The following is a 27,180-nucleotide window of genomic DNA, read 5'->3' as shown; positions in this document are numbered from 1 at the left end:
CCGCCCTCAAAGCCCCGCCGGGGGCGTGGCCAGGGGCGCCGGGGGCGTGGCCAGGGACGCCGGAAGGGCGGTGCGGCTCCACGAACTGGCGAGGTCGCACGCTCGCGGACCATGGCGACTCGGGCGAAGCGCCGGCGGGTAAGTTGCGGGCGGCCGGAGTGGGGCCCACCTCTCCCCACTGCGCCTCGCGCTGCTCCACCCGCATCCGTCCCGCGCGGGGGTGTCCTCCACTCCCTCGCTCCCGCGGTCGCTTTCGGTCCCCTCCCCCACTCAGAGCGCCCCCTCCGTGCGGCGCCGCCGTCTCCGCCCCCCGCGAGCTCTCGGGGGCGGGGCCTCGCCAGTGCGCTCTGTTGTCTTAGGTGACCGGGCCTGAAGGCTGTGGCGACGGCCACGACCGGGACCCGGACCCAGTGGCCGGCTTCCTGCGCTGGTGCGGGCGCGTGGGGCTGGAGCTGAGCCCCAAGGTGAGTGGGGTGGGGCGGAGACGCGGGCAGGCTGGGCGCGGGCCTGCTCTGAGCCGCTGCTTCCCTTTAGGTGGCGGTGAGCCGGCAGGGCACGGTGGCCGGCTACGGCATGGTGGCCCGGGAGAGCGTGCAGGCCGGGGAGCTGCTGTTCGCGGTGCCGCGGGCCGCGCTCCTGTCGCAGCACACCTGCTCCATCGGCGGCCTCCTGGAGCGAGGTGCGCGCGCCGGCGGGTGGGGCGGGAGGAGGGGCCGCGGGCCGCGCGCGGGCCCTCACTTCCGTCTCCCGCAGAGCGGGGCGCGCTGCAGAGCCAGTCGGGCTGGGTGCCGCTGCTGCTGGCGCTCCTCCACGAGCTGCAGGCCCCGGCCTCACCCTGGAGCCCCTACTTTGCGCTCTGGCCCGAGCTGGGCCGCTTGGAGCACCCGATGTTCTGGTGAGAGCCGTGGAGGGGTGGGGGGCAGGCTGCCTCCGGAGCACTGGTCTCGGTGGGGCGTGTGAAGGGAACGAGGGTTTCCCTGCAGGCCGGAGGGGGAGCGCCGGCGGTTGCTGCAGGGGACAGGGGTCCCCGAGGCCGTGGAAAAGGATTTGGCCAACATCCGCAGCGAGTACCATTCCGTTGTGCTGCCCTTCATGGAAGCCCACCCCGACCTTTTCAGCCCCAGGGTTCGCTCCCTGGAACTCTACCAGCAGCTCGTGGCTCTCGTGATGGCCTATAGGTCAGTGAGCAGCTCGGAGGCCCCTTTTCTTTAGAACGCTGTTGAGGGACAGGAGGGGAGAGCACAGTGAACCCCACTCCAGCCCCTCTCCCTGCCCTGGGCTCCAGCCAAGTTCTCTCTGGTAGCTTTCAGGAACCCCTGGAGGAAGAGGAGGATGAAAAGGAGCCAAACCCCCCCTTGATGGTGCCTGCCGCAGACATACTAAACCACGTAGCCAATCACAATGCCAATCTAGAATACTCTCCAGTGAGTGGACCCCTCCCAGTGCGTTTGTAGGTGTGTTGATGACTGGGCATGATTCAGACCAGTGCCTGTCATTTATGGCTGCTTGGCCACTAGGCTAAATGGGCTCCACTTTCCTGGTCCTGAAAAGGAGTAAGTTAGCGCCTCCTGTACGTGCGTCTCCCAGTGAAATAGTTTGAGCACAGAAATTCTCATGTTTGTTGTTAATCCTCTGATGAACTTGACTGCCATCATTTCTTTGGTGCTGGAGGCGGGCTGCTCTGCACAATGCCAGGGTGTGGGCAGCAGGTCAGCGGTGTAAGGTGATGCCGGTGCTCATTAAATTGTTTACTGTGTGGAAGTTCCTGTTGGTGGGCATAGCATCAATCCCATTGCTGGACAGGCCTGCTGGAGGGTCTTCCTAAGGGGGGAGTAATCATGGGGCGGGGAAGGGAAGGGCCTGGTCCCAGCTGCTCCCTTCCACTCCAGAACTGTCTTCGGATGGTGGCTACTCAGCCTATTCCCAAAGGCCATGAGATTTTCAACACTTACGGGCAAATGGCTAATTGGCAGCTGATTCACATGTATGGCTTTGCTGAGCCATACCCTGACAACACAGATGACACAGCTGACGTTCAGATGGTGACAGTGCGGGAGGCAGCATTACAGGGTGAGTGCCTGATTGACTCAATCCTGGACACGTGGATGTGCCTCTTTCCCCTGTCCCCGTCCCAGGTGCTTTGCTAACAGTTGCTTTTTGCAGACTAGGGGTAGACTAAGAAACGACCTTTGATATACTGAGGCTTCACACTACTTTTCTATCTACAGGAGCAAAAGATGAAGCTGAAAGGCTCCAGCTGTGTGAACGCTGGGATTACTTATGCGAACTAGAGATGGTAGGGGAGGAGGGAGCCTTTGTGATTGGGCGGGAAGAGGTGCTGACTGAAGAGGAACTGACCACCACACTCAAGGTAAAGGGCCCCAAACGGCTATTTAATGCTCAAAGCAGCCTTCATATTTAGAGCTATAGAGCCAGGTGAGGGAGGAAAGGAGGGATGAAGGGAAGAGCATATTTGAATGCTACCAAGATAGGTTGTCGTCTCTACATCAACTTCAGAAACACTCAAGTGGCAAATCCGAATTAAAGGGCCCATGGTTGCTTCTAGGTCCTGTGCATGTCTGCTGAGGAGTTCAGAGTTTTAAAAGAACAGGATGGATGGGGAGATAAAAGGGAAGAGGACAGCCTGGTGATCACAAATATCCCCAGACTCAAAGAATCATGGAGACAGCTTCTTCGGGACAGTGTTCTGTTGACCCTGCAAGCCTATGCCACAGACTTAAAAGCTGAGCAAGATTTACTCGGTAATAAGGACGCCTACAGCAAACTCAGTTGGAGGGAGCAGCAGGCCTTACAGGTTCGTTATGGGCAGAAGATGATCTTACACCAGCTGTTGGAACTGACGGGTTAAAGCTAAGCAGATTCCCTGCTGCCTGAAGGAACATCCCATGAGAAAGACTTTTCTAAGCTGATATTCATTGACGCTTGAAAAGGAGGAAAATTTGGATCTTTCCTTTTGGTGGTTAATAAGAAAAGCCAAAGGAGCAAAGGTGTGCTAGGATGAACTCTGAGGTAAGGGGACACGTTTAAGGGTTGGGAACAGCAGACTTGGGAATCTCTGCTAATTGTCACCAATCCGCCCCCCTTTTAACTTTTTAAGACCAAGATGCTTTATAGCTGTTTTGTTCTCAGTTTGGACCAAAGTTAGCAGAAATTTGATTGTGATAATAAAAGGTCTTGTAGTTTAGTGTAGTGTTTAATTAACACGAACTTTGAAAGTAGACCTGGTTAAAATTGAGTCTATTTGGAACAAAAAAGACATCCTCAAGTGGATTCCCACCCCCCAAAGTTTAGGCCTGGTAACACTGTGTGTAGCTTTGACAATTAACTGCTGCCTTAGCTTATTAAATCCTTATTAAAAAGTAAGTTATGTCACTGGCACTCAGAGCATGTTTTAACTCCTCAGCAGTCTGAAGTTTGCTCTAGATGGGACAACTCACCCTCAGGGAAGAAACCCCGAGACACCAATGACATTCAAGACCGCTTCATGTAAGATTTTCTAGTTAATTTTGGACCTTTTTGTCCTCTCTGTCCATAAACTTGACAGCCATTCAAGGTGTAAGTTTCACATATACACCTACTCCTTTCTTTTAAAATTAAAGGGCATTTTGTAATTGTTTAACCATAGAAACCTGCTCTAACAATTTTCTATTGAAAAGGAGCAGGAAGAAACAAAAAAAAAGACTTTTTTTTGCTTGTTTGAACAGGCCAAACAGGCTCAAAACTAGTGGGAAAGATCTACCGTTTAGCAGAAAGCTGGTTCCCAAAGTCCCCAGGCTTTCCAAGGGTGGACTGTCAGCACTGGCTGCTGCTCCTGAGGAAAGGCACAGTGGACTGGCATGTGTGTCATGACTACAATCTGCACACACAAGAAGTAGGGGAGCTAACGGCCAAGAACTGGAAAGGCTACAGAGTATAACACTGGACCAATACATTTACAAAACACTCAAAATCCTTACAAAAGAGGTTGTGTTGGTCCTTTTGACTTTTTGTTGTTATTCATCTTAGCCTGGGATAAAGGGGGAGGGCAGTTGATACTATTTGGTTCCCTTTCCTCAATTTACAAGCATCAGGAGAGATTTGGAGGGGCGGGTGTGGTGGTGGTGGCGGTGCATGTTTTAGACCTGCTGTGTTTCCCTTTGTAAAAAGAGCATGTTCTCTAGCAGTCAACTTTAGATCTGGGGCAGGGACAAAGCAAATTGTATGCTAAATTCTATCATACTCACCAACTTTTGTGATTTTCAAGGTCCACATTTAAAAAATGTTATGTAATATTTAAATTGGCTTTTTTGCTTCTTCTTTGGGACACCAGGAATGTCAAGGCATGGAGCTATGCCCCCAGGCAAGTACATGGCAGCAGCAGCCTCTTCACATGAGATAGGCAGTTACCAGTTTATGTACGTGCCTTTGACACTTTTTGCACAAACCCAAGAAGTTCCAGACAAAGGTTTTCTCTTTCATGTATTTACAGAAGTTCAAAATGATATTCACAGCATTTTCTAAATTTTGGCCAAGAGTCAAAAAAATGCATTTAAACTTTGGAACGTGCCCACATAGACAGGAAGCTGGCCCAAACTAATTGGGGCAGGTTCCTGAGAACCAAAGGGCTGGGAAAGTCAGGAAGAGCTGAAAGGCTTCCTCAGCCAGTTTATGGACTTGATGCTGTGGGACATCCAGGCTGACACATGTACAACAGAAATGCAGTTCCGTCTAACTGGCACCTGTCCCTTCCATTACTTGCTGAGCCTGCTTCTGCCCCATGCAGCACTGTGCGACGGACTGGAATAACCTGAAGGGAAAGAGTTAAGTTTGTGAGAAAAGTTCAGGCCTGGCCAGTGTTCTCAGTGGGTAGAGCATCAGCCTGCACACCACACCGAAGGACCTCAGGTTCATGTCCCACCCCCATCTGTATGTGTGTGGGAGGCAACCAGTCAATATGTCTCTCACATGCATCTCTCTCTCTGAAAAGCAATGGGAAAAAGACACCCTCAAGTGAGGATTGACACTCCCCACCCCCCAAAGATCAGGCCTGGCAACACTGTGTGTAGCTTTAACAATTAACTGCTGCCATCAAATGATTCTCATTCTTAGACAATTAAAAAATCTTTTAACTTACTTTTCAATTTCTGGGGCACAGTGTACAAATTCATGGTTCCAGAACTTAAATGCTGGATTTTTAATCAGCTCAATGAAGGTAATAAGTAGACCCCAAGGATGTGGCCTATTTACAATCAACCGTTCCAAGAGAACCCTGGAGAAGGGGAGAATGAGTGAGTTAATGCGCCGAATTCAGGATCCCTAATTCTTCTCCCTGATTAGTAAAGCTATTAACTTTTAGTTTACTAAAGACAAGTGGATTAATCTCTGTATTCTATATAGCATGGTTAATAACCCAGGTGGATTCAAACCCAGATTTCCTAATTCATTACTGAGCCTAGAAGACTAAGTTAAGGTGAAGTTAGGATAATATCAGACTACATGGTACAAAAAAGTAATCACTTAAAGTATGCACTAAATGAAAGGAAGTAGGAAGCAAATTCTAATACTGAATGGCAGTTAGTATTGACTGAAATACTCATTTTTTTTTACCTAGCCAACTGTACTTCTAAATTTACCGAGAAAATAATAAAGCACAAGAACACAGATTTAAGTACAAGGAAGTTGACTGCAGCTTTATAAATAATTACAAGATAGGACATTATCACTAGTTAATTTTTGGTGTATAAATCTAAGGAATACTGTTGTCTAATACCCACAAACTACTATTAGGGGAGGAGGCAACTTTAAAAAACCTTCTAAACTATAGGCGATAAGTCCACGTGCTTTAACATGGGCTGGCCTGTGTAACTCAGGACTGGTTAAAAATTGCACCACCACCACATGATCTTAAATCAAAATGCTGGTGTCTTTTATTGAAAACTACTTTTTATTTCAGAAATGATTATGACCTGTGATTCAGACTAATTATTAGACAGGAACCATGTCCATTTTGTTCACAACTACATCCCACATTGAACACATGTAAAGATGCTCAATGCACAGGAAAAACATTCAAGAGAATTCACAATAAAGGGGTAGAAGCACCTGGAAAACAAACTTCTCTCTTACCTTGTGATCTGTTCTTGGATAGCTTCAGTGTTGGCCTCTGCAAAAAGGTACAGCATGGTGCAGCTGAAGTAGTGAGTGTGGCTATTTGGGTACCGCAGCTGGTTTGCAATTGCATTTAAGAAGAGATACCGACCTAAAAAAAAAATTAAAAAATCAAGAAAACTCAGTTTAGTGAGGACTTGCTCTGTAAGACCAAAATAAGAAAGCAAGTCATTCTGATTGGCTAGGATTTGTATTTCTTCTGCTATAAGCTTTCAAATTATCCTGTAGTCCTTTTTCATTGCTGTGGATCTTATTTCAGTATTTCCACTTTTTGGAAAACTCCACTGTACCCTCATTACAAAATGAGTACAAAAAAAGCCAAGATACTATTATGAAAATAGTTTTGACCTCACAGCCCTTCTAAAAGGGTCTTGAACTCTATCAGAGGTTCACAGACCAAACTTTATCTATTAACTAGGTTTGGTTGTCTGCCTCTGATATTACTCATGTTTGTAAGGCTATCACAGTTTTAAGGTGTCCCTAAAGGCTACCTTCTTTTTGCTGGGCTCTGAACATAATGGTAACCAATTTTGTTAAGTCTTGATTTTAATCTGCCTCAAATCCCTTCTACAAATAGGCTAGCAGTATATGCATACTCAAGATTAGCCCCTCAAGAATCCATAGCAAAGTTAACAGTAGGCAGGCATCCCTTGGTTAGCACCTACTAGAATATAGAAAGCAAAAGAAATGCAGTTCAACCAGGCAAAATGCAACCTGTAGTAGGAATTATATTGTGAGCGTTTTGCAGGACAAGTAGGGGAAGTCCTATTCATTAAAGTTTATAATGCCTAATATTAAAATGCTGCCTACCAAATAAGCACCAGCAGCTGATGGGGAAAAAGCAGGTTAACAAAAACAATGTAACAAATCTATATTTAAAAGAGAGGCTAATAAAAGGAACATGTTTATTTTTCACACTAAAAAAATATTAGTCATATACTGAAATATTAACTGATATGGGAAGAATCCTGGATGATTCTTTCCTTTATAGTTTTCTGCATTGAGCAGATACTATCCAATTAAAAATAAAATAGCCAGACAGAGCCATAAACACTGACAGAACATTATTTCTCTAATGTATTTTTATGACTGGACTGTAGCTTAAGGTGCAGAAAACTTGACTCTCAGAACTTGCTGGCTCCACTCACCTTCAGTGTCCAAGTCTACAGCCAGGTTCTGGAATATGTCCATGTGAGCCGAGTGGGTGATGGTGCTCATTGAGGGTGTGCTGCCCTTGTTGTGGATGTGTGCAATGGCCTGAGTCCCGACATAGAGCACCAGTGCATTGATGAGCTGTAGGTTATAGCGATTGCCAGGCTCATTTGATACCTAAATGAATAAAGAAAGCACCTGACTTATTCTCAGAGGGCTGATTCATGCCTTTTTTATGCCTTCAAAGAAAAGCTGAACTGCTTTCAATATTGTCATTTACATTTTAGATAAATTTCCTTGAGTTTGTTGAGGCTATTTAACAAATGCACAGCTGCCCATGGTGATTGTGTCAAAAACAAACATTTCCCTTAGGAAATCGAAGCTCTTTAACAGGTACCAGCATAAAAGTGAAGTTTATAAAGTGAAAATATGCACTACACTTCAATTACAAAAAAGATTTGGAGAAGGAAAAGGCTTCCTCCTTGGTGTGGAAAATTAATACAACTTCAAGTCATTTTCTATAGAGCAAATTAGACCATTTCTTTAGAAAAATCTTGGAGTACTGGCTGGGAATAGTTACTAGCAGTCTATTCTTACAGAAAATCAGTCCATTCCCTGGTCGCCTCTTCCAAGGTTAGTTTTTTGTCGCTAAGATGAATTAGTAAAATGTATAATCTAGTTACTCTCACCCAACCATCAGAAATGACTTGGGGTGGTGAACACATAATACAATATTCAAATCATGTATTATAGAATTGTACATTTGAAATCTAAAAGACATAACTAAGAATTAAGCCAAACCAATTAACCTGTAGGTTGCTGCGCAGATCAGATAGAAAAGTGACTGGTGACCGAGTTTTAAGATAGGAATCCAAATCCTTTTTGAACTGAGGTGGCATCACTCCAGTAAAATTGGTGAGAATCCGGGGTGCGATGTTAATTTCACTCAACATATCCACCTGCCAGACAAATACAATCAAAACCAGAGCATCTGTAAGAGTCAATTGTATCTATGCTACGAAGTGGTAGAAATGTTTTTCTAAAACTATATACATTATAAATATCTTAAAGAGTAGAGCTGCTTTTTATCAATGCTTAGAAGAACTGAAATGCAAAATTACAGAAATTATCTCTCTAAAATTAAAGCAGGTTAGGTACCTATTGTGGAGAGGTCTTACTTGTATCACTGTTTTTGCCCCCTGGACTTGGACTTCAAAACCAGAGTACAAAATTAGATTACTCACTCACCAAAAGCTCTGGTCTTGGAAAAGACACCCCAAGCAGAACAGACATCATACTTGCTACTTTTTAAAACATTTATGTGAAGGGAGGGTAGAAAATACATAGAAATGACAGTACCCACACCACAGTGGTATGATTTTACATGGTCCCTTTTCTCCCTTACATCAACAATCTAAACAAAACACCTGTGAAATGTGGGCATGAAAAAGGGTCTGTTTGTTCTGCAATTCTGTGCTGTGGGGCCACCCAGCAAATGACTGGCCTGACACCTACTTACCTGAGAACTATTAATATTAAGACATAATTTTCTTTTCCTTGAACTGTTTGAAACTTTACCTTCAGATTAGGAGTGAATGGGTCTGGGAGCCTCATGTTTCTTGGGAAGGCACTCAGGATCAGGTTTCTTAGCTGAATACAGTTGGGTGGGATCACATCACAGAATCCATAATGGTAATCACAAAGGAACTCCGGGAAATCATGCAGAAGAACCAGTAGCACTCTTAAAGTGCCCTATTAAAAATTAAAAAAAAAAAGAAAAAAACATTTGCTGACTCCACACTAAATAAAATGGGAGTAATAGTTTTACTATCATGATTTTTAACTCAAATAAAAGAGGCAGAAGTATACTTCAATGACAAAGTTACAAGCTTTAACAATAACATCACATGTTATTTAACAAAATATTTACATCTGGAAATTATGAAAAGCTAGGTGTCAAGAACTTATAACCTTAAATACATATGCTAAAAGAGGCTGGACAAAAACAAAAAATAGAACAATGATGTAAGTAAGCTATCTTCAGAAGTTGGAAAAAGAACAGCTAATTAAAAACAAAAAAAGTAGAGAAAAACAAAAATTTTTTAAAAAAAGCATTGAAAGAGGGTTAGGGGGTGGAAGTGGCAATTGAAGTTAGAAGTTGGTTCTTTGAAAAGATTAATAAAAGGTAAACCCTACCAAGACTGATAGAAAAAACACAATACTAATATCAGGAATGAAAAAGAACCATCACTACAGACATGAAAAACAGTTTAAGAGAATCTTAATTATATGCTAATAAATTTGACAATTCAGGTAAAATACACAAAATATTCAATTTTTTAAACCTAAACCAAAAATGAAAATCTGAATAGTCCTTTATAATAAAGAAGTTTAAAATGTTGTTAAAACCTTTCCCATAAATGTAACTCATGGCCTAGGTGGCTTTACTGGCAAATCCTTATAAATATTTAGGAAAAAATTAACACTATTTTCACAATCTTATGAAAATAGAGAACATTTTTCCACTCTCAATTGCAGTAGCATTTTGCTGATAACAAAACCTGACATGAAAATTATTCAAAAATCCTAAATGTTAGAAATAGAAATCAGTGATATATCACGATCAAATGGTTCAGAAATGCAATGGTGATTTAAACGCATTTGAAAATTAATGAATTACAACATTAACAGAAAAAATGTTTACAGGGTCTTGTATGCCAAAAAAAAAAAAAAAAAATCAATACCCATTTAATGATTTAGAAACTCCCAACAAATTATAAATAGAAGGTTATTTCCTTAATCAGATAATGGTATCTATAAAGCAAAACTATAGATTCACAAAACCATTATACTTAATGGTGAATTACTGAGAGCTTTCCCCAAGATTATTTAACAATGTTCTGCAGTTACTGGTCAGTGCAAAAAAAAAGAAAATGAAAAACCCACTGTTACAGGTAGATGAAATGATCTGTACTTAGAATATATCCCTTAAAAAGTAAATTCAGCAAGGTGGCTAGATACAAGGCAGATATACAAAATCAATTTTATTACTCTAGACCACTAACAAAGAAATGAAAATTTTAAAAAAATCTCCCTTACAATTTGACAAAAAACATCAAACATATAGGAGTAAGTTTAAGGAAAGATATTTAAAACATCTATGCTGAAAACTACAAAGCACTGCAGAGTAAAATTAAAAGCCTAACTAAATGGTGATATACACTTTCATGGGTTGAAAAGCTCAACACAACTAACACCATACACAAAAATAAACTCAAAATGGATAAAGGACTTAAACGTAGACGGGAAACCATAAAAATCCTAGAGGAATCCACAGGCAGCAAAATCTCAGACATATGCCAAAGCACTATCTTCACTGATACAGCTCCTAAAGCAATGGAAACTAAAGAGAAAATAAATGGGACTACATCAAAATAAAAAGCTTCTGCACAGCAAAAGAAACCATCAACAACACAACAAGAAAGCCCACGGAAAAAAAAAAAAAAAAAAAAAAAAAGAATCAAATCCAATTCCAAATGCTTGTGCTTGGGCGAGGGGGTGGCAGGGAGGAGGTCAATGAGGGGAAAAAAGGAGATTCATGTAATTCTTTAAACAATAAAGAATTTTAAAAAATCAAAAAAAAAAAAAATCAAAAAAAAAAAAAAAAAAAAGAAAGCCCACTGCATGGGAGAACATATTTGCCAACGTTATCTCCAATAAGGGTTTAATCTCTAACATTTACAGGGAACTCATATAACTTAACAAAAGGAAGATAAACACAATAAAAAATTGGGCAACAGGCCTAAATACTTTTCGGAAGAAGACAGAAGGAAGGCCAAGAGACATATGAAAGAAAACATGCTCAAAGTCACTAATCATCCAAGAGATGCAATTAAAACGACAATGAGGTACCACCTCACACCTGTCAGAATGGCTATCATCAACAAGTCAACAAAGGACAAGTGCTGGTGAGGACGCGGAGAAAAAGGAACCCTTGTGCACTGCTGGTGGGAATGCAGATTGGTGCAGCCACTGTGGAGAACAGTATGGAGTTTTCCTCAAAAAACTAAAAATGAACTTCCATTTGACCCAGTGATCCCACTTCTAGGAATACATTCCAAGAAACTAGAAACACCAATCAGAAGGGACATATGCACCCCTATGTTCATAGCAGCACAATTTAACCATAGCTAAGATTTGGAAACAGCCTAAGTGCCCATCAGCAGATGAGTGGATTAAAAAATTGTGGTACACCTACACAATGGAATACTATGCTGCTGTAAAAAGGAACGCCTACCATTTGCAACAGCATGGATGGACCTGGAGAGCATTATGCTAAGCAAAATAAGCCAGTTGGAGAAAGATAAATATCACATAATCTCACTTATTTGTGGAATATAATGAACAACATAAACTGATGAACAAAAACAGATCCAGAGACAGAGAAGCATCTATCAGACCAGGAAGCCTCAGAGGGAAGGCAGGAGAGGGTGGGGGAAAAGGGGAGAGATCAACCAAAGGACTTGTATTCATGCATATAAGCATAACCAATGGAAACAGACACCAGGGGGGTAAGGGCACGAGTGGGCGTGGGGGGGGGGGGGGGGCAAAGGGGCGATAAGGACACATATGTAATACCTTAATCAAAAAATTTTAAAAAAGGAGGGGGGGGAGGCTCAACATTATTAAGATGTCCATTCTCTCCCAATTGATCTATAGACTTAAGTGCAATCTCCTTTTAAACTCCAGCAAGTTTTTAGAAGTGAAACTGATTGCAAAGTTTTTAAGGAACTGCAAAATGGTACAGACCAACCAAAAAAATGTTAAAAGAAAATAAAGTCACCCTGGCCAGGTGGCTCAGTCAGTTGCAACTTTGTCCCGTACACCAAAAAGTTGCAGTGCTATTCCTGACCAGGGCGCATATGGGAAGCAACCGATTGATGTCTCTCTCTCTCTCACATCAATGTTTCTCTCTCTAAAGTCAATAAAAAAATATTTTTAAAAATGTAGTCAATTCTTTTGACATAAGTGCCAAATCAATAGAAAGTGAAGGACTTAAATAAATTTGGGATACAGCACAGACTTAAACTTGGGCAGGCACACATATAACAGAATGCAATTTGGGATTGGCAAATATTTCTTAGGCAAGACACACACAAAAACAACATTTAAAGGAAGTAAAAAAAAATTGCTAATTTTGACTACACTAAATTTAAAACATCTGTTCCTTAAGACACCTTACTTGAAGGGAGTGACATGAAAAGACAAGCTACAAGAAAAGCGAGTGTGATATCTATTAACCAAGGGCTTACATCCAGAATGAATTAAGAATTCCTATAAGACATAAGAAAAATGCAGATAATCCAATAGAAATATGAGCACAAGACTGGAAAAGGAACATCACAAAAGGAGACTATCCAAATGGCCAATTTATACGTAAAAACCTCATTAAGAATTCAAGGAAATGCAAATCAAATCCACAATGAGTTATGCAATCCTAATGCATAACTGCCAAAAATGGCTAGAATGAAAACCAGACAATATAACAGGAATGAAAAGAATGTGAACAGTAACTCTAATGTTGCTGAAGAGTTAACTGGTACACACATTTTGTAAAACTGGTAGTATCTACCAAAGTTGAACATATGAATACCATATGATCCAGTGCTGGTTATGCAAATATGTTTGAGTTTTGCACTTTTCTGAATATATGTCATACTTCAGCGGTTCTCAACCTGTGGGTCGCGACCCCTTTGGGGGTTGAATTACCCTTTCACAGGGGTCGCCTAAATACATCCTGCATATCAGATATTTACATTACGATTCACAACAGTAGCAAAATTACAGTTATGCAGTAGCAATGAAAATAATTTTATGGTTGGGAGTCACCACAACATGAGGAACTGTATTTAAGGGTCGCGGCATTAGGAAGGTTGAGAACCACTGCTTTAAAAGCTTAATAATAAAACAAATATTAGGCCTCATATTTCCAGTTGTGTGGTGTTTTCTTGTTACATTTTCATTATTTTTCATCTATAACTCCAAATTAATTACCTTGTAGAGGATTTGCATAGGTTTGGTGAGTTCCACATTTCTAAGGAAAGGTGCTAAATATTTGAATAAATCAATCAGTAGCTGTGCATACATAGGCCATCCCTGAAAGAAAGAAATGTACATGAGTCTTACTCAGCTGCTATTCTGCAACCAAAAAATTGCTGAATCAGCTATACTGTGATTTCTTCTTCATACTGATTTAACTATAGAATAATGCCATAAGTACCTCTCTTAAAGACTGATTGGCATTAAAAGGAATAATCATAATTATTTTGATAGTGACAAACAAGCTGACTCCAGAAATTCCAGGACATGTAGGTCCTTGTGCCTGTAGCAAAATTTAAAGAACAGGAGAGAGCCGAGCTGGTGTTACTCAGTGGTTGAGCTTTGACCCATGAACCAAGAGGCCATGTTTCCATTCCCAGTCAGGGCACATGCCCAGGTTGCCGGTTTGATCCCCAGTGTGGGGCGTGCAAGAGGCAGCCAATTAATGATTCTCTCTCATCATTGATGTTTCTACCCCTCTCTCCCTTCCTCTTTCTAAAATAAATAAAAATATTTTTTTAAAAAAGAGGAACATGAGTAAATTTCAGACAGACACAAAACCCTTAGCCAACTGAGAAACTGACAACTACATCTCTTTCTTAATTCCTTCTTTTAATTAAGTAGTGGATCTGGACCATTTCTTTGCCCACAGCCAACTCCTCAACTCTTGGCAAATAACTTCATCCAAATTACATGAATCCCCTCTATTAGCCAAACTTGGCTTGCTCATCACCCCCCAATTATACCAATTATGTTCATTCTTGGGATAATTTTATTCAATATATTATGTTCCTCCTCCTGGAAAGCACTTCTCCACCAAATAAACCTAACTCCATTTAAGAATTATTTCACTCTCTTTTTTGCCAAACATATACATAAGTAGTCACATTTTCCTCTGATCTGAAAGGCCAATAAAGAGAAGTCAAATATGCCCTAGAAGGTTTGGCTCAGTGGATAGAGCATGGGCCTGCGGACTGAAGGCCCAGAGTTAGACTCGTCAAGGGCACATGCCCAGGTTTGTGGGCTTGATCCCCAGTAGGGGGAGTGCAGGAGGCAGCCAATCATTGATTCTCTTTCATCATTGATGTTTCTCTCTCCCTCTCCCTTCCTCTCTGAAATCATTAAAATATATTTAAAAAATAAAAATTAATAAAAACAAATTTAAAATAGTCATTTATCATACTGCAAGATGGAAGAAACTTTTCATGTTAACTGGGTTTATTCACAATTACATTAAAACCTCTTTACTAAAACTTGATCCTAATTTCTTCAGATACAGTGACCAGTGGTCTTCAACCCTGAGTGTGAGGGCCTTTCCATTTATAGTGTGAAGCTGTAAAATAGGCAAATTCCATAGCTCCATTACCCAGAATTTTATACTGATGTCTACAGAGGTGGTCCAAACTTTCAACTTTTTTTTAAAAAAGCCCGTAAGAAATTGACGTAGATAGCTCACAACAGACTGGGAGCCGCAATCCCATATGTTGTCACCGAGGAATGTGATTCAGGCAGGGGCAGTCAAGTAATCCCCATGACCTGACTCCACATTAAATAGAAGAATTCCCAACTAAACCTGGAAGAAGTGTAACTGGCTACTAATAAATGACTAATAGTGCTAATAAGCCCCAGGTAGTTACAGTCTGCGTCTGTAGGAGATAAACTGCAGCCACACCTTCTGCTGTGGCGTATGTGCCAGCATTCTTGCAATAAATATCCGATGGGAGATCAATTCAAGCCACGCATACACAAAGCCGGGAGCTTTGGTAGGCCTCAAGATGTGGAATGTATTGCTGAAAAAAGAAAATCTTTGTCAGAAGCAGTCTAACTTACAATGAACACACAAACAGAAGTAGACCAACTGTACTATGAATAAAGCATGCCTAAAACCCATAAGCTTATTCTACTTCTCAAATTTTAGTATACTAAAACAGCAATCTTTACTAGGAAATCTCTATTGAACACTACTCACCAGAAAGCTGTAAGTGTCTGGAAATTAATGGTTTCCAAAACATGTTCAGGTGCATTGAGTTCCAAGAGCAGCATGATAAAAATGCGATGGTAGGGAAGCTGCTGAAATTCACTTTGCCGGACATCATGATCCTGTAGGAGAACTCCCACTACTATACCAAGGACCTGTAGAGCACAAAGATCAGAGCTTTAAATAATGAAGATAATCCACTTACCACTCTCTATGATCATATACCATCTATCTCTATATAAAAAAGGCTAATACGCAAAGTGTCCCCTGGGGAGTTCGATGGCTCGCTATGACATGCGCTGACCACCACGGGGCGGCGAGGAACAAAGGAAGGACCCAATCAGTCTCGATCGCTGGCCAGGCCCAGGTACCCTACCCGTGCATGAATTTCTTGCACGAGGCCTCTAGTTTGAATATAAAATTATATACTGACAGCCAAAGGGGCCATACACTGATTTGATTTGGCCTACAGTTTTGTGTGTTTTCTTTGAATTTCAATACCCTTCGACCAGACATGTACACTCTCCACAGATGCCCAATGATTTTTCAAAAGCTCTAGAAATTAGCATGGTACATCGTATTACATTATTACAATCTAACAACCTAATTTTTCTAGTCTGACATGAAGTTTACATGCGGCAAATGGTTTCTAGTTCTCTTGTCACTTAGTAGATGGACACCAGGGAAGCAGTTAGGCTGCAGAAATGTCCTGCATTTCTTATACAAAGAACTGCCCTGTGCACCACTTGATTTTCTCAACAGTGAAGATTATGATAACATATTTGATAATTATAACCCAAGACCATACTCTTTTTGTACTCTTATATTATGCAAATTCCTAAGAATTGCACTGTATAAAATCAAAAGAAAACAGTACTTTGTTCCTTTTCAGAAAAATCAAGACAATGATTACAATGTCACTTGTGGCATCTGAATTGCCAATCTGTGTTATCAGTGAACATGTATAGACCATCTTGTTCAGCAATTCTGCATATAAAATAAAATCTCATACTAATAAATACCTTTTAGTTAGCATTTGAAATACATTATGATTTTTTTTCGGGGTCTTTCAGTTAAAGGATCATATTCTTAAAATTTGGTGATTGTTACATATTATCTATAAATTCAATTTCAATACAGAAAAGGGGATATTACAAAAAGTTTTGAAAAAGAGTTGGGCCCCTAGGTTTTAGAAGCACCGATATAGGCTTCCAGTGTACCAAGAATAAGGCAAGGAAAGATTTCAGACCTTGTTCAGCAGGTTAATCTTTGTGACAGTGTTGGTGGCCTCCCCTGAGTGCTTCACTAACAGGGCAATGAGTCGGACAAAGGCATCCAGGTTGTGATAGCACTTGGCTCGGATCATGGTGGGATTAGCAGCAGGGTTGTGCTGCTGCTCTGCCTGGGCACGGTAACTGATTTCAACACACATTTCAGTGCAGAGACGGAAGAACCTTGTTATGAGGTCATCAGTCTTCAGGATTCCTTGCTGATGCATCTACCAAGGGTACAAAAATATAAAGACACAATGAGATAATACACACAAACTTTTCATTTTAAAAAAATATTCTTTCATTTATTCCTATTGTCACATTTCTAATTTTTACTTTGTAAAAAAGCTGCCATGAAAATGACTTAGCCTTTAAGGTCCCATGACAGAATCGTTCCAGTTTTAAGTTTAATGGAAAACAGAGAAGGTGGAAACCAAGAAAGATAATAATATGGCAATTTTGAACAGTAGTCCATAGCCAAATAATTTGGAAAATTAACTATGCAAATTAAACCAACTTTCAATAGCTCACAAAAGTCATTAATAAGACATTTTGTCCAAGATATGTTTCCCCCACAAGGAGATGAAATTATATATACTTTATTTTTTCAAAGATAATTTCTTCCAATTGACTTAACCAAAGTTTTTGAAATTCCAACTAGCTTCACCAGGAAAATCAAGGAATAATCTGTATAAGTAGGAACCCAATGAAAATACCTGCAGAACATACCTAGTTATTTTAATGTACATTAAGCCATTTTAATATAAATTAAGTTAAAATAAAGTGAAAAGGGCAAGTTCATTTTTTCAAAAAGGATAAAGTACAAACTTTATGACATATGATCTGGAAGTGAAGCAGCAGAAGTTATTTGGCTAGTAGGAAAGAAGAGAGTGTAACAGCATTAAGGCAGCAGAGGGAAGAGGTCAGTGCTTACTAAACAAAGAAACCAAGCCCAGAAGAAACACTTGACTGTCATCTTGGAAACGTTAACTGTCTCTTGATAAGTAATGAAACAGCTGAATTGACAATCATGTACCCTAGCCAAGACAGAAGGCCAGCAAAGGGACTTGTGTACATTGAAATCTGAAAAATTAACAGGGGAGAGAAAATAAGGACAGACTGCTATAATCAAGATGGAGCATAAGAAAGAATTCTCAAAAAGATGCAAAAGAGAATAGAAAAGTAGAATACATTATCTTTTACAAATGGAGAGAAGAAATGAGAGCTAATAAATAAGCCAGCAGGAACAGCTGAGACAGGTGCCACATCCATACCCATGAAATACCGATAATCTCAAAAGCCAATTGATTCAAAATTCTTCCATCCAAATCAGAAATCAAACTATAAACATGCAGTAACAGCTTTTCAATAGGTATGTTTTTTTTCCTCATTCCCTGGATTCTTGAAAGGGAGGAAGTTACTTAGTATGACTAAGTAACACTCATCTTGAAAAGTAAATCCAATTTCTATCTCTTAAAATTCAAATCAGCTCTTCCACATTCAATTGTCATTTATTTGATAACAGATCTAATCTGTAATCTTTCTTCGCTGCACACGAAGCTTTGGTCTCAGTCTGAAGAAATATAATGGCAAGTCCGCAGATATATCTCCTTGAACAAACATTACAAGAGTTTTACTAAAGGAATTCTAAGGCCAGTTCAGGAAAAAGGTTCCACTCTTGCCGGCCAAGTAATGTGATTAGGACACACTGACTACTGGGTCTGAATCCCTCCATAGTGGCTGAAAGCAGCCAGTGAGACAAAAAACAGAACGCTAAATAATACTATGGCTCTCTTCCTACATTTTTTCCTATTCATCTCATTCACAACTATTCGTGCCAAACCTAGTTTTTAGCTACAGACTTCTTTCCTAACACTTCAACTCAAAGTTCAGTTTAGATCAAATTGAATGAATATAAATACTGAAAATTATTTCCCAAAAAGAACATGTTAATCAGTTTTAGTTAGATAAGCTACTTACTTTAGAAAATACAAAAAGTACTACCATTTAAATATTTTAAGTTCTGTTTTGTTGTATTTTCTCATTTTATTTTATTTTTAAAACATGGGTTGCTATGAGGACTTATTAGCTCATAATCTCATCACTGATGATTCGAAAGCTAGTAAAATTACTATATACACACCTGGCAATTTCATGATTCATTATTTGATCCATTGTACTTTGTAGCTATGACAATTGAAATTAGATAAATAGAATTAAAGGGGACAAGTAGGAATGTTGACTTTAGTGCTTAGTGATCGATGATGAAACAAATGAGCCGTATCAATTTAACAGGGTAAATGATGATGCTATTTTCGGTTTACATGAGTATGGAGGTAACTGTCTGATCACAGGTACATAATACTGAGTTTTAATATTGGAGGTATCACATCCTACTTATGTTGAATAAAAAGCACCTTTCTTTCCAAAAGCTCTACCTGTCCAACAAACGCAGAGAAAGCTTTGGTACTGTCACGGCCAGCTGCTGCTGAATGGTAGAGATTCACCCATTCCCTCAGAAGATACTCTGCCTTCTCCCTCAGGCCTGGAGGATCATCGTACTCTGAGGCTTGAGAGATCCCAGAATGCATCATAAAGTTAGGGCCTCCATGAGCACGATCAATCATTGCTTCATAGTTGGATCGCACTACTTCCATCAGCTGGGGCAATCTAGTACAATAAATCCAGAGTGAAAATCAGTCTACTCATGGTTGTGATTTCACAGACATACAGTTGGACAATTTGCTCATTTAGAAACCACAAGAGTGATGATCACTTTACTATTTCCATATTTAAACAAAACTATCCTTGGTCTCTTCCTTTCTATTTACTCAGGAAGACACAATACGCAAATGACTGACCTTTTTACAAAAAAAAACAAAACAAAAACGGTGCCCACTGAAATGGAACTGATGTTCATTGTCAACAAGTGTTCACTGAATACCTAGTATATGATATTCAGTACAGTGTACCTACTATATTACATGATTTATGTTACTATCTATCTTAATTCTCAACAGCTCTTTGAGATATTATTTCCATCTTATACAAGAAACAGGTTTAGGGAGGGTAGGTAACTCAACTTGCCTAAAACCAGATAGATTTTTAGTGGCAGAGCCAGGACTTAAACACAGGACTCTGACACCAAGTCTAATAATAATACTGCATGTATTGCTCTACAGTAAGAAGGCTTGGCAGTTAGTTAAGCTTTCATACTTCAAGGGACAATATTAGGCCTCTCTAAAGTTACCCATATGTTGTAGGTAAAGCAGTTATAATAGGTAATGTTAGTAAGTCTGCACATTCATTTCCAAAACTTTCTTAGAATGCTGAATCCACAAATCCCAAGCATTTCATCCTCACCCTTCTGGAGCATTGCCTCTGGAGTGAGCATTAATTCTCATGAGGGTTTCAATGGTGTGGAACAGATCAGCCTCAGTAATATGGGCAACACTCCTTTCATCCACCAGCAGGATTTTTACCAATTGCATAGCAAATGCAACAGCCATGTAGTTTAAACCATTCTCCATTGACTGGAAACACAGAAAGCACAATGTAAGAAAAACAACAGTTACAGCAAACACACTTCCCAACTACCAGAGCCCCTTCTCCTGTTTAGGAAAACTCCTTCCATACCTGAGCTAGGTGAAGATCATACTGCTGCATATTAACCAAATGATTGCGAATTAGCAGCTCCACTGCCTCCACATTATATTTATATTCATCCCGACATTCAATTAGGCACCTAGAAAAAGGCAGTATTTCTTTATTTATATAGGCTTAACTAAACTGTATCAGATAAAACAGCCTATTTTATTCAATGATAATTTATTCCAAATTAAGAATGTGTTGAGATTCAACTGCAAATCAGTATCCAAGACCCAAAATAGCCAGTAATGAAGTAGAAGAGACAGGTAAATGGTATTTTCGGTTTACATGAGTTATGGAGGTAACTATCTGACCACAGGTACAGTGTTAAAACACAAGCTTTGCTTTCAAAACCTAGAAAACAAAGTCCAGCCCTGGCCAGTGTGATTCAGTTGGTTGGGTCCTCCCGTGCACCAAAAGGTCGAATGTTTGATTCCTAGTTGGGGCAATGCCTGGATTTCAGGTTCTATCCCTAGTAAGGGATGTGTAGGAGGCAGCTGATAGATGTTCCTCTCCTTCCTCCCTCTCCTTCCTTCTTCCCTCTCACTCTCTTAAAAAAAAATCAATAAAAACATTTAAAAAAGAAAAAAAGCATTCCACTTAAGACATTAAAATATTTATATATCAACACCACTGCTATAAAACCACTGAAGCCTTTTAAAACCAACGATCTACAACTTATTCCCCAAAGCAAGGTACTGGTTTTCTGTATCCGTCATGGGCAGCAGATGGAAAAGGACAACCATTCAATAATTCTCACCACCCAGAATTAGAAATTCCAAATGTCCCATTTAGCCTCCAGGTTAAAAAGAAACCTCTAGACCTAAACAGGGTCATGTATATCAGAAGGCAGTCCAAGAAACATTACTCTTCTGAGATGGCTACTGACCTTGTGATCTGTTTGTTACACCACGGCGACCCATACGCCCGGCCATCTTGAAGAGCCTTCAAGACCAAGAGGTGGCATTCCCTGTAGCGCAGCAGCAAGTCAGCATCAGCACCACTTGTGGCATCTAGTAAGCCCTCTACAGCCTATGGAAGAAAAAAAGGGTTCAGGACCATGAAAATATAGTGCGCCGCCCAACTATTGAAGCCAAAACCAAACCTGAATGCAAACTACAAGATACCAGAGTTAACAATCTCTCCCCTCACCAAAGTCCTTTTCACTTACCTAACACGCATACTAACTAAATTCTAATTGGTTTATGCTCACTTTATGTTCTTCACTATCATCTAAGACTCCACTGTCCCTTCATAGTCAAAATCCAATGTTCTTCACCTATCCCGTACCCCATTACCCAAATACTTGGATCAATGTGTCCCTCAAAATCTAAAGGGCTATCTTAAAGTTTCTTGAATAATCGTATTTCCAAAAAAATCATGCCAAAAGAGATGTTCCACTTCACTGTTTTTGTTTTGTTTTGCTTGTTATTAACTTTTAAAATCTTAAACATAACTTAAATAGATAATAGTGCAGGTCTCTGGATATTTACAAGCCTAGTTTCTTCTGAAAGTAACAATTTAAGAACTAACCTTCTGGAGCAATCCAAGAGCAGCTATGGCATCCCGAGAGTTTCGAGATAATACTACAACTTCCAAAAGACTTCTAAGAGCCTGAGCTTGAGGGTTCATGGCCAAAGCTGGTGGGATGGCATGTAGGTGCTGCTCTAGTTCTGTAATGCACTTGTCATAAATTTGAGCTACATCATCCGTTGCCCAAGCTTGCTGTTTTAGAGAAGAAAATAATCAAAAAAGAAATAAACATGTAGCAACTTAAGTCTCCCCCCCCCACACCCGCCCCAAACCATGGAGGGTGTGGCTCAGTGGGCCGAGTGCTGTCCTGTGTACTGAAAGGTGGTAGGATTGATCTCCATTCAGGACACATACCTAGCTTGTGGGTTTGATCCCTAGTCAGGGTGCATATGGGAGGCAACGTTTCTCTCTCTCTCTCTCTCTCATCAATGTTTCTCTCCCTTCCCCTCTTACTAAAGTGAATGGAAACATATTATTAAAAAAAACCAGTATCGCCGAAACCGGTTTGGCTCAGTGGATAGAGCGTCGGCCTGCGGACTCAAGGGTCCCAGGTTCGATTCCGGTCAAGGGCATGTACCTGGGTTGCCGGCACATCCCCAGTGGGAGATGTGCAGGAGGCAGTTGATTGATGTTTCTCTCTCATCGATGTTTCTAACTCTCTATCTCTCTCCCTTCCTCTCTGTAAAAATTCAATAAAATATATTAAAAAAAAAAAAAAAAAAAAAAAACCAGTATCAAGACACTTTGTAAAACCTGAATGAAGTCAAAGGATTACATGGTAACGTATCAGCGTCACCTTTCTGATTTTAATGGCTGTACTAAGGTCACACTCTTTCTGTGTAAGAGTGATTGGAACATCAAGGTCAGCAACATGTTTAAGTGGTCCAGGAGGAAAATGTTTCCCCCTAAAATTTTTACTTTTCTGTAATAATGGTTTAAATTTTCCAAAAAACTAACAGGGGAGCTATGTAAAGTCCTCCTAAACGTGAAAGAAAAATCAACCTCATGGATATTGGCGGGGGGGCGGGGTGTATTCTCCTGTATGCCATGTTGATCTGATACAGAGAATATTTATACTCAACAAAAACTGGGTATTTTTCCCCCCTTTAACTTAAGTTCCTAGGAAGCAAGTACAGATTAGATAAAAAAACACTCAAATTAAACTATAAAACTCAATTTAATCCAAGGCAACTATTTACCTTCATGGGTTGAGCTAAAAATCCTGTGGGCTGACTTAAATCATTCGTAGGCAAGAAACCAGGCACATTGCGTGCAAATTCTTCATAAACAGCCAACTGCTTTGGGTCCACACCACCAACCTTGGAAGAAGAAAACCTAGTTTGATAGGCTCCTCATCATAATTAAAAGAAATTTTTTTGCAAGTGGCAAGTTTGTATGGAAGTAAGCATAGGAGTACAGTACGTAATAGCATGACTGAGTATGCATGCGCGCGGACACAAACACAGTTTCCCATTTCCAAGAATCCTGTCAGTCACCCTCATTTATAAACTTATTAAGTTTTTCCAATGGAACATGCCTCAAATAGGACCACACCTCTGCCAATTTTCCAATGGAGCTGGTTTTAAAAACATTAGATTTTTCACCATCTTCTTGTCACCAATAAGCAACTAGCAATAAAAACCAAGTACCCAAAAGGAAGACCAAGTTGGGACATATAAAAACTAACAGGCATATGAATGCTTTATAGTAGCACTTCAACAACTGGGGGCACACATCTAAGCTAGGCCTATACCTTCTCCACAGGTTCGTTCCCTTTAAGTAAAATTCTACTGAGGTGAGATATTCTCTAAAACCCTAACCCTAATTGGTGAAGAGTTTAAGCAACAAGAACAGAAAGAAAACAAAGGGAGAGACAGAGCCCCCGGTTCTCACTTTCAGTCTTATTTGTTCTGGCATCCGCTCAGCTTGGTATGTTAACACAACAGGATCACAGTACCTGCGGCCTTCTTGCCTAGCATGTTTTCTCAGCTCAAATTCCTGCAAATAAAACAAAGTCACTGAGGTTCTTGTTATGAGGAACTTTCTTAAACATAAAAAAAATAAAACCTTATGAGGCAAATGCTAAACACTTACAGTTGCTAATCTCTTGTCCATCTCAGGGCCTGCTTTTTCCACTGCAGTCTTCTGAATAAAACAGCAAGCTAATTCACAATTGTCCTGAGCTAACTGAGCAGCTGCCTGATCCATCATTTCCCTTTGTTGTGGGGATGCAGTCTATTGGGAGAAGAAATGAAAAGAAAAAGATTTCAAGTTTTCTGTGGACAAGACAGAGAGGGTAATAGGAAATTCAGTGCTTAGACATATGAATTTAAAAGTTCTGACTTTACTTATGACCCATTAGCTATGAGCATGAAATAGTCTAACACTCCTCTTCAGCTATAAGATGAAAATACCACTCTCAACCCAAAACATCTTACCAGGTTGGTGTGACGATGGTAAAAAATATGAAAACAGAAAAGCAGTAAACAAAAGCAGTACAACCATAACATCTAAGACCCAAAGTTAATAACTAAGTTATTTGTGCTGTATGTAGGTACATACAACATTACTTTAAATATTTTCTGCTGTTCTACTCGAAGTGCTTTAATTTAAATTCCTCACGGTAAACTGAATCAAGTTAACTTATGCATTTAAAAAGACCTTTTAATTCTTTAAAGAATAAATACTTGGGTATCTACTATCTGCCAAACATTGTACTTAAGATACAGTAGTGAACATAAAGACACAATGCTTCACCTAACAGAACTTAATCTATGAGAAAGGAAGACATAAAATAAATATGGTGACTTTTAGAATAAGTAGAAATGCAAAGAAAAGAAACTCAGACAAGCAACAATCAGTTTTGTACTACAGCACAGAAATAATCAACTTACACGAAGGGCTGAGGCAAAACTGTTTTTCAGGTTGGTGGATATGCTCATGAGCAAAGGTTCCCTGCAGGTAATCATAGCCATTCCAGCTGTCAAGTTACGCATCATGTGATGAGCTGCTATTCGCATTCGAGATTCCTCAGAATCCAGGGCAAAATCCTTCCTGACTATTTGTTCACAAGTAGTCATGGCAATCTTAATTGATCGATCCACCACAGGATGGACCAACTCCTGAACAGCCCGTTCAATTGCTTGGCGCACACACTGCTTCAACTGTGGATGGGCCTGAAACAAGGGAATCTAGGAAGGGAAAAACAAGTCCATTAAACAGCTTGTTTAAATAAGACAACCCAATTTCTATCAGTAAGCACACCCATGATTTTAGAATTACTTCAAAGTTAACCATTAACTACCAATTTCTACTTTAAAGTAATCAATAAAAAGCCCAGGAATTAAATGTTGGGCTACAAAGAGGAAGTAGCATTCAGCATACCTTGTGATGCAAGGTAATATATGTGTCTTTGATTTTTAAAAAGTTCTACTGTTCATTACAAGATACATTACCTACTTAAAGACACACTACTTGCTTAGTTCAAATACGTGACTGAAGTACTCTCTTAAAAAGTAACTTCTTTGCCTTGACTGGTTTGGCTCAGTGGATAGAGCATCGGCCTGCGGACTCAAGGGTCCCAGGTTCGATTCAGGTCAAGGGCATGTACCTTGGTTGCAGGCACATCCCCAATAGGGGGTGTGCAGGAGGCAGCTGATTGATGTTTCTCTCTCATCGATGTTTCTGACTCTCTATCCCTCTCCCTTCCTCTCTATAAAAAATAAAATATATATATTTTTAAAAAGTAGCCCTGACTGGCTTGGCTCAGTGGATAGAGCATCGGCCTGCGGACTGAAGGGTCCCAGGTTCGATTCCGGTCAAGGGTATGTGCCTTGGTTGCGGGCACATCCCCAGTGGGGGGTGTGCGGGAGGCAGCTGATCGACGTTTCTCTCTCATCGATGTTTCTAACTCTCTATCCCTCTCCCTTCCTCTCTGTGAAAAATCAGTGAAATATATTTAAAAAAAAAAAAGTAACTTCTTTAATTGGGAAAATGGAAAAAGAATCAAGTTTACAGAGAAAATGCTTTCTACAAAATTTTTTATTGCTACAAATAATTCCTCAGAATAGCAAGAATTTTGCATTACCATACACTGAAGCCTCTGCTTAAAAGATTTTCCAATCTTTTCTCTGCTAGAAACTATGCCCTAATACTCACTTGGTCTCTTTCTTTTTAAGAAATCTTAAAAATATTCATGAACACAAAACTATTCGGATTACTGGGAGTAATACAAAGAGGAATCACAATTTCTAGATCTAGATTTTTCTTTCAAAAACTAAGTGCACATCCATACAAAATAAGAAATATCAGGTTAAAGTGGTCTCTTTAAAATGTTTCCAAGTCCTTTAAATCCAAATGGTCAATGGATTAATAATGTTACTCCTGTATTTGTGAACATTTTCTAAAAAGCGAAGACCTAAAACTCCAAGTATCTGATTCTAAACTAAACAAATATTAAGCATAATGAAAAGCAGAAGGTAATTATCACTCTGAATATAGACAGTAAAATGCAACCTTTAAATAAAGGACCGATGGTAAGTTATATATAAAGTTAGTCCAGACTGCATCCCAGAACCAGGGCACAGAAAAAAGAATGAAGTTACTTCTAGGCCTTAACCTAGAGATTTGTACACACAAACGAATCAGCTCAGTTTCAGCTCCTGACTAAAAATGGCTTAATGCAAGGGTAAGGCGATATGCTAATGAAAATAGAGAGCAAAAAGCTATAGTATACACTGAGACTCTTCTGACCTGAGCCAAGGAATTCGTACAGACAGTGATTATACAGGGTGGGGCAAAGGTACCTTTATATGGAAAAATACAATAATTAATAAATTGTTTTTACGTATTCAACTAGAAACCTATTTTTGCCCCACCCTGTATTGCCAGCTTTTTTTTTTTTTTTTAACATATTTTTATTGATTTCAGAGAGGAAGGGAGACATCAATGATGAGAGAGAATCATTGATCGGCTGCCTCCTGCACACCTGCTACCAGGGATCAAGTCTGCAACTCAGACATGTGTCCTAACGAGAATCGAACTGTGACCTCCTAGTTCACATGCTGACGCTCAACCACTGAGCAACAACAGCTGGGCACAGCTGTCTTGCGTTTTTGTTTTGTTTTAATAGCATCTAAGCGCATTTAATTTCATGGGTACTTAGCAAACAAGCTGTAGTCACTGCAAACATTCACAACTTCCTCCCATTTGAGACAGACTAGATGTTAAGTGGAAGAAAAATACCAAAGGCCAGATCTTCATTAGTACTCACTTTTCCATCAGTCTCTTTGTCAAAATAAAAACTCATACACTGGGTTGAGGGTCATGGAT

The 27,180-nt window shown here is 40.1% G+C and overlaps 2 protein-coding genes across 11 annotated transcripts in view; one reads left to right on the top strand and one right to left on the bottom strand.

Moving 5' to 3' along the window:
* The first annotated feature begins 67 nt into the window (after positions 1-67).
* SETD6 (SET domain containing 6, protein lysine methyltransferase) lies at positions 68-10,850 on the top strand. Its single transcript, XM_070398683.1, has 9 exons — positions 68-138; positions 360-464; positions 535-679; positions 754-895; positions 984-1,178; positions 1,304-1,424; positions 1,890-2,070; positions 2,229-2,371; positions 2,567-10,850. The coding sequence occupies exons 1-9, from the start codon at positions 112-114 to the stop codon at positions 2,867-2,869; spliced, it is 1,362 nt and encodes a 453-aa protein (XP_070254784.1). The 5' UTR covers positions 68-111; the 3' UTR covers positions 2,870-10,850.
* CNOT1 (CCR4-NOT transcription complex subunit 1) overlaps positions 4,467-27,180 on the bottom strand; it is a 68,644-nt gene continuing 45,930 nt past the window's right edge. For 5 of the 10 annotated variants that reach the window (XM_070398673.1, XM_070398672.1, XM_070398675.1 and 2 more), the window contains exons 31-49: positions 24,744-25,040; positions 23,944-24,084; positions 23,743-23,847; positions 23,049-23,168; positions 21,850-22,041; positions 21,206-21,348; positions 20,305-20,413; positions 20,032-20,201; positions 19,086-19,338; positions 16,647-16,895; positions 15,389-15,552; positions 15,092-15,209; positions 13,375-13,476; positions 8,899-9,072; positions 8,130-8,279; positions 7,317-7,497; positions 6,127-6,259; positions 5,135-5,269; positions 4,467-4,807 (exon numbers count right to left, since the gene is read on the bottom strand). In XM_070398673.1, the coding sequence (XP_070254774.1) occupies positions 4,729-4,807; positions 5,135-5,269; positions 6,127-6,259; positions 7,317-7,497; positions 8,130-8,279; positions 8,899-9,072; positions 13,375-13,476; positions 15,092-15,209; positions 15,389-15,552; positions 16,647-16,895; positions 19,086-19,338; positions 20,032-20,201; positions 20,305-20,413; positions 21,206-21,348; positions 21,850-22,041; positions 23,049-23,168; positions 23,743-23,847; positions 23,944-24,084; positions 24,744-25,040 (3,015 nt within the window). In that variant the 3' untranslated portion in view covers positions 4,467-4,728. Of the gene's footprint in view, positions 4,808-5,134; positions 5,270-6,126; positions 6,260-7,316; positions 7,498-8,129; positions 8,280-8,898; positions 9,073-13,374; positions 13,477-15,091; positions 15,210-15,388; positions 15,553-16,646; positions 16,896-19,085; positions 19,339-20,031; positions 20,202-20,304; positions 20,414-21,205; positions 21,349-21,849; positions 22,042-23,048; positions 23,169-23,742; positions 23,848-23,943; positions 24,085-24,743; positions 25,041-27,180 lie in introns of those variants that run through there. The other 5 variants (XM_070398676.1, XM_070398678.1, XM_070398677.1 and 2 more) reach the window with 3 other exon arrangements.

The sequence above is a fragment of the Myotis yumanensis genome, unplaced genomic scaffold (assembly GCF_028538775.1).
Source record: "Myotis yumanensis isolate MYYU_CA2020_CCGP unplaced genomic scaffold, mMyoYum1.0.hap1 SCAF_18, whole genome shotgun sequence".
Classification (NCBI taxonomy): Eukaryota; Metazoa; Chordata; class Mammalia; order Chiroptera; family Vespertilionidae; genus Myotis; species Myotis yumanensis.
This window is presented reverse-complemented; position numbering and strand designations above follow the sequence as displayed.

What these genes read in the sequence shown, in the direction of transcription:
- SETD6 (XM_070398683.1), top strand. Translation starts at nt 112, where the DNA reads ATGGCGACTCGGGCGAAGCGCCGGCGG. An exon ending in CGGCGGCCTCCTGGAGCGAG is followed by an intron (nt 680 to 753) that starts GTGCGCGCGCCG and finishes CGTCTCCCGCAG; the next exon opens with AGCGGGGCGCGCTGCAGAGC. An exon ending in GCTCTCGTGATGGCCTATAG is followed by an intron (nt 1,179 to 1,303) that starts GTCAGTGAGCAG and finishes TCTCTCTGGTAG; the next exon opens with CTTTCAGGAACCCCTGGAGG.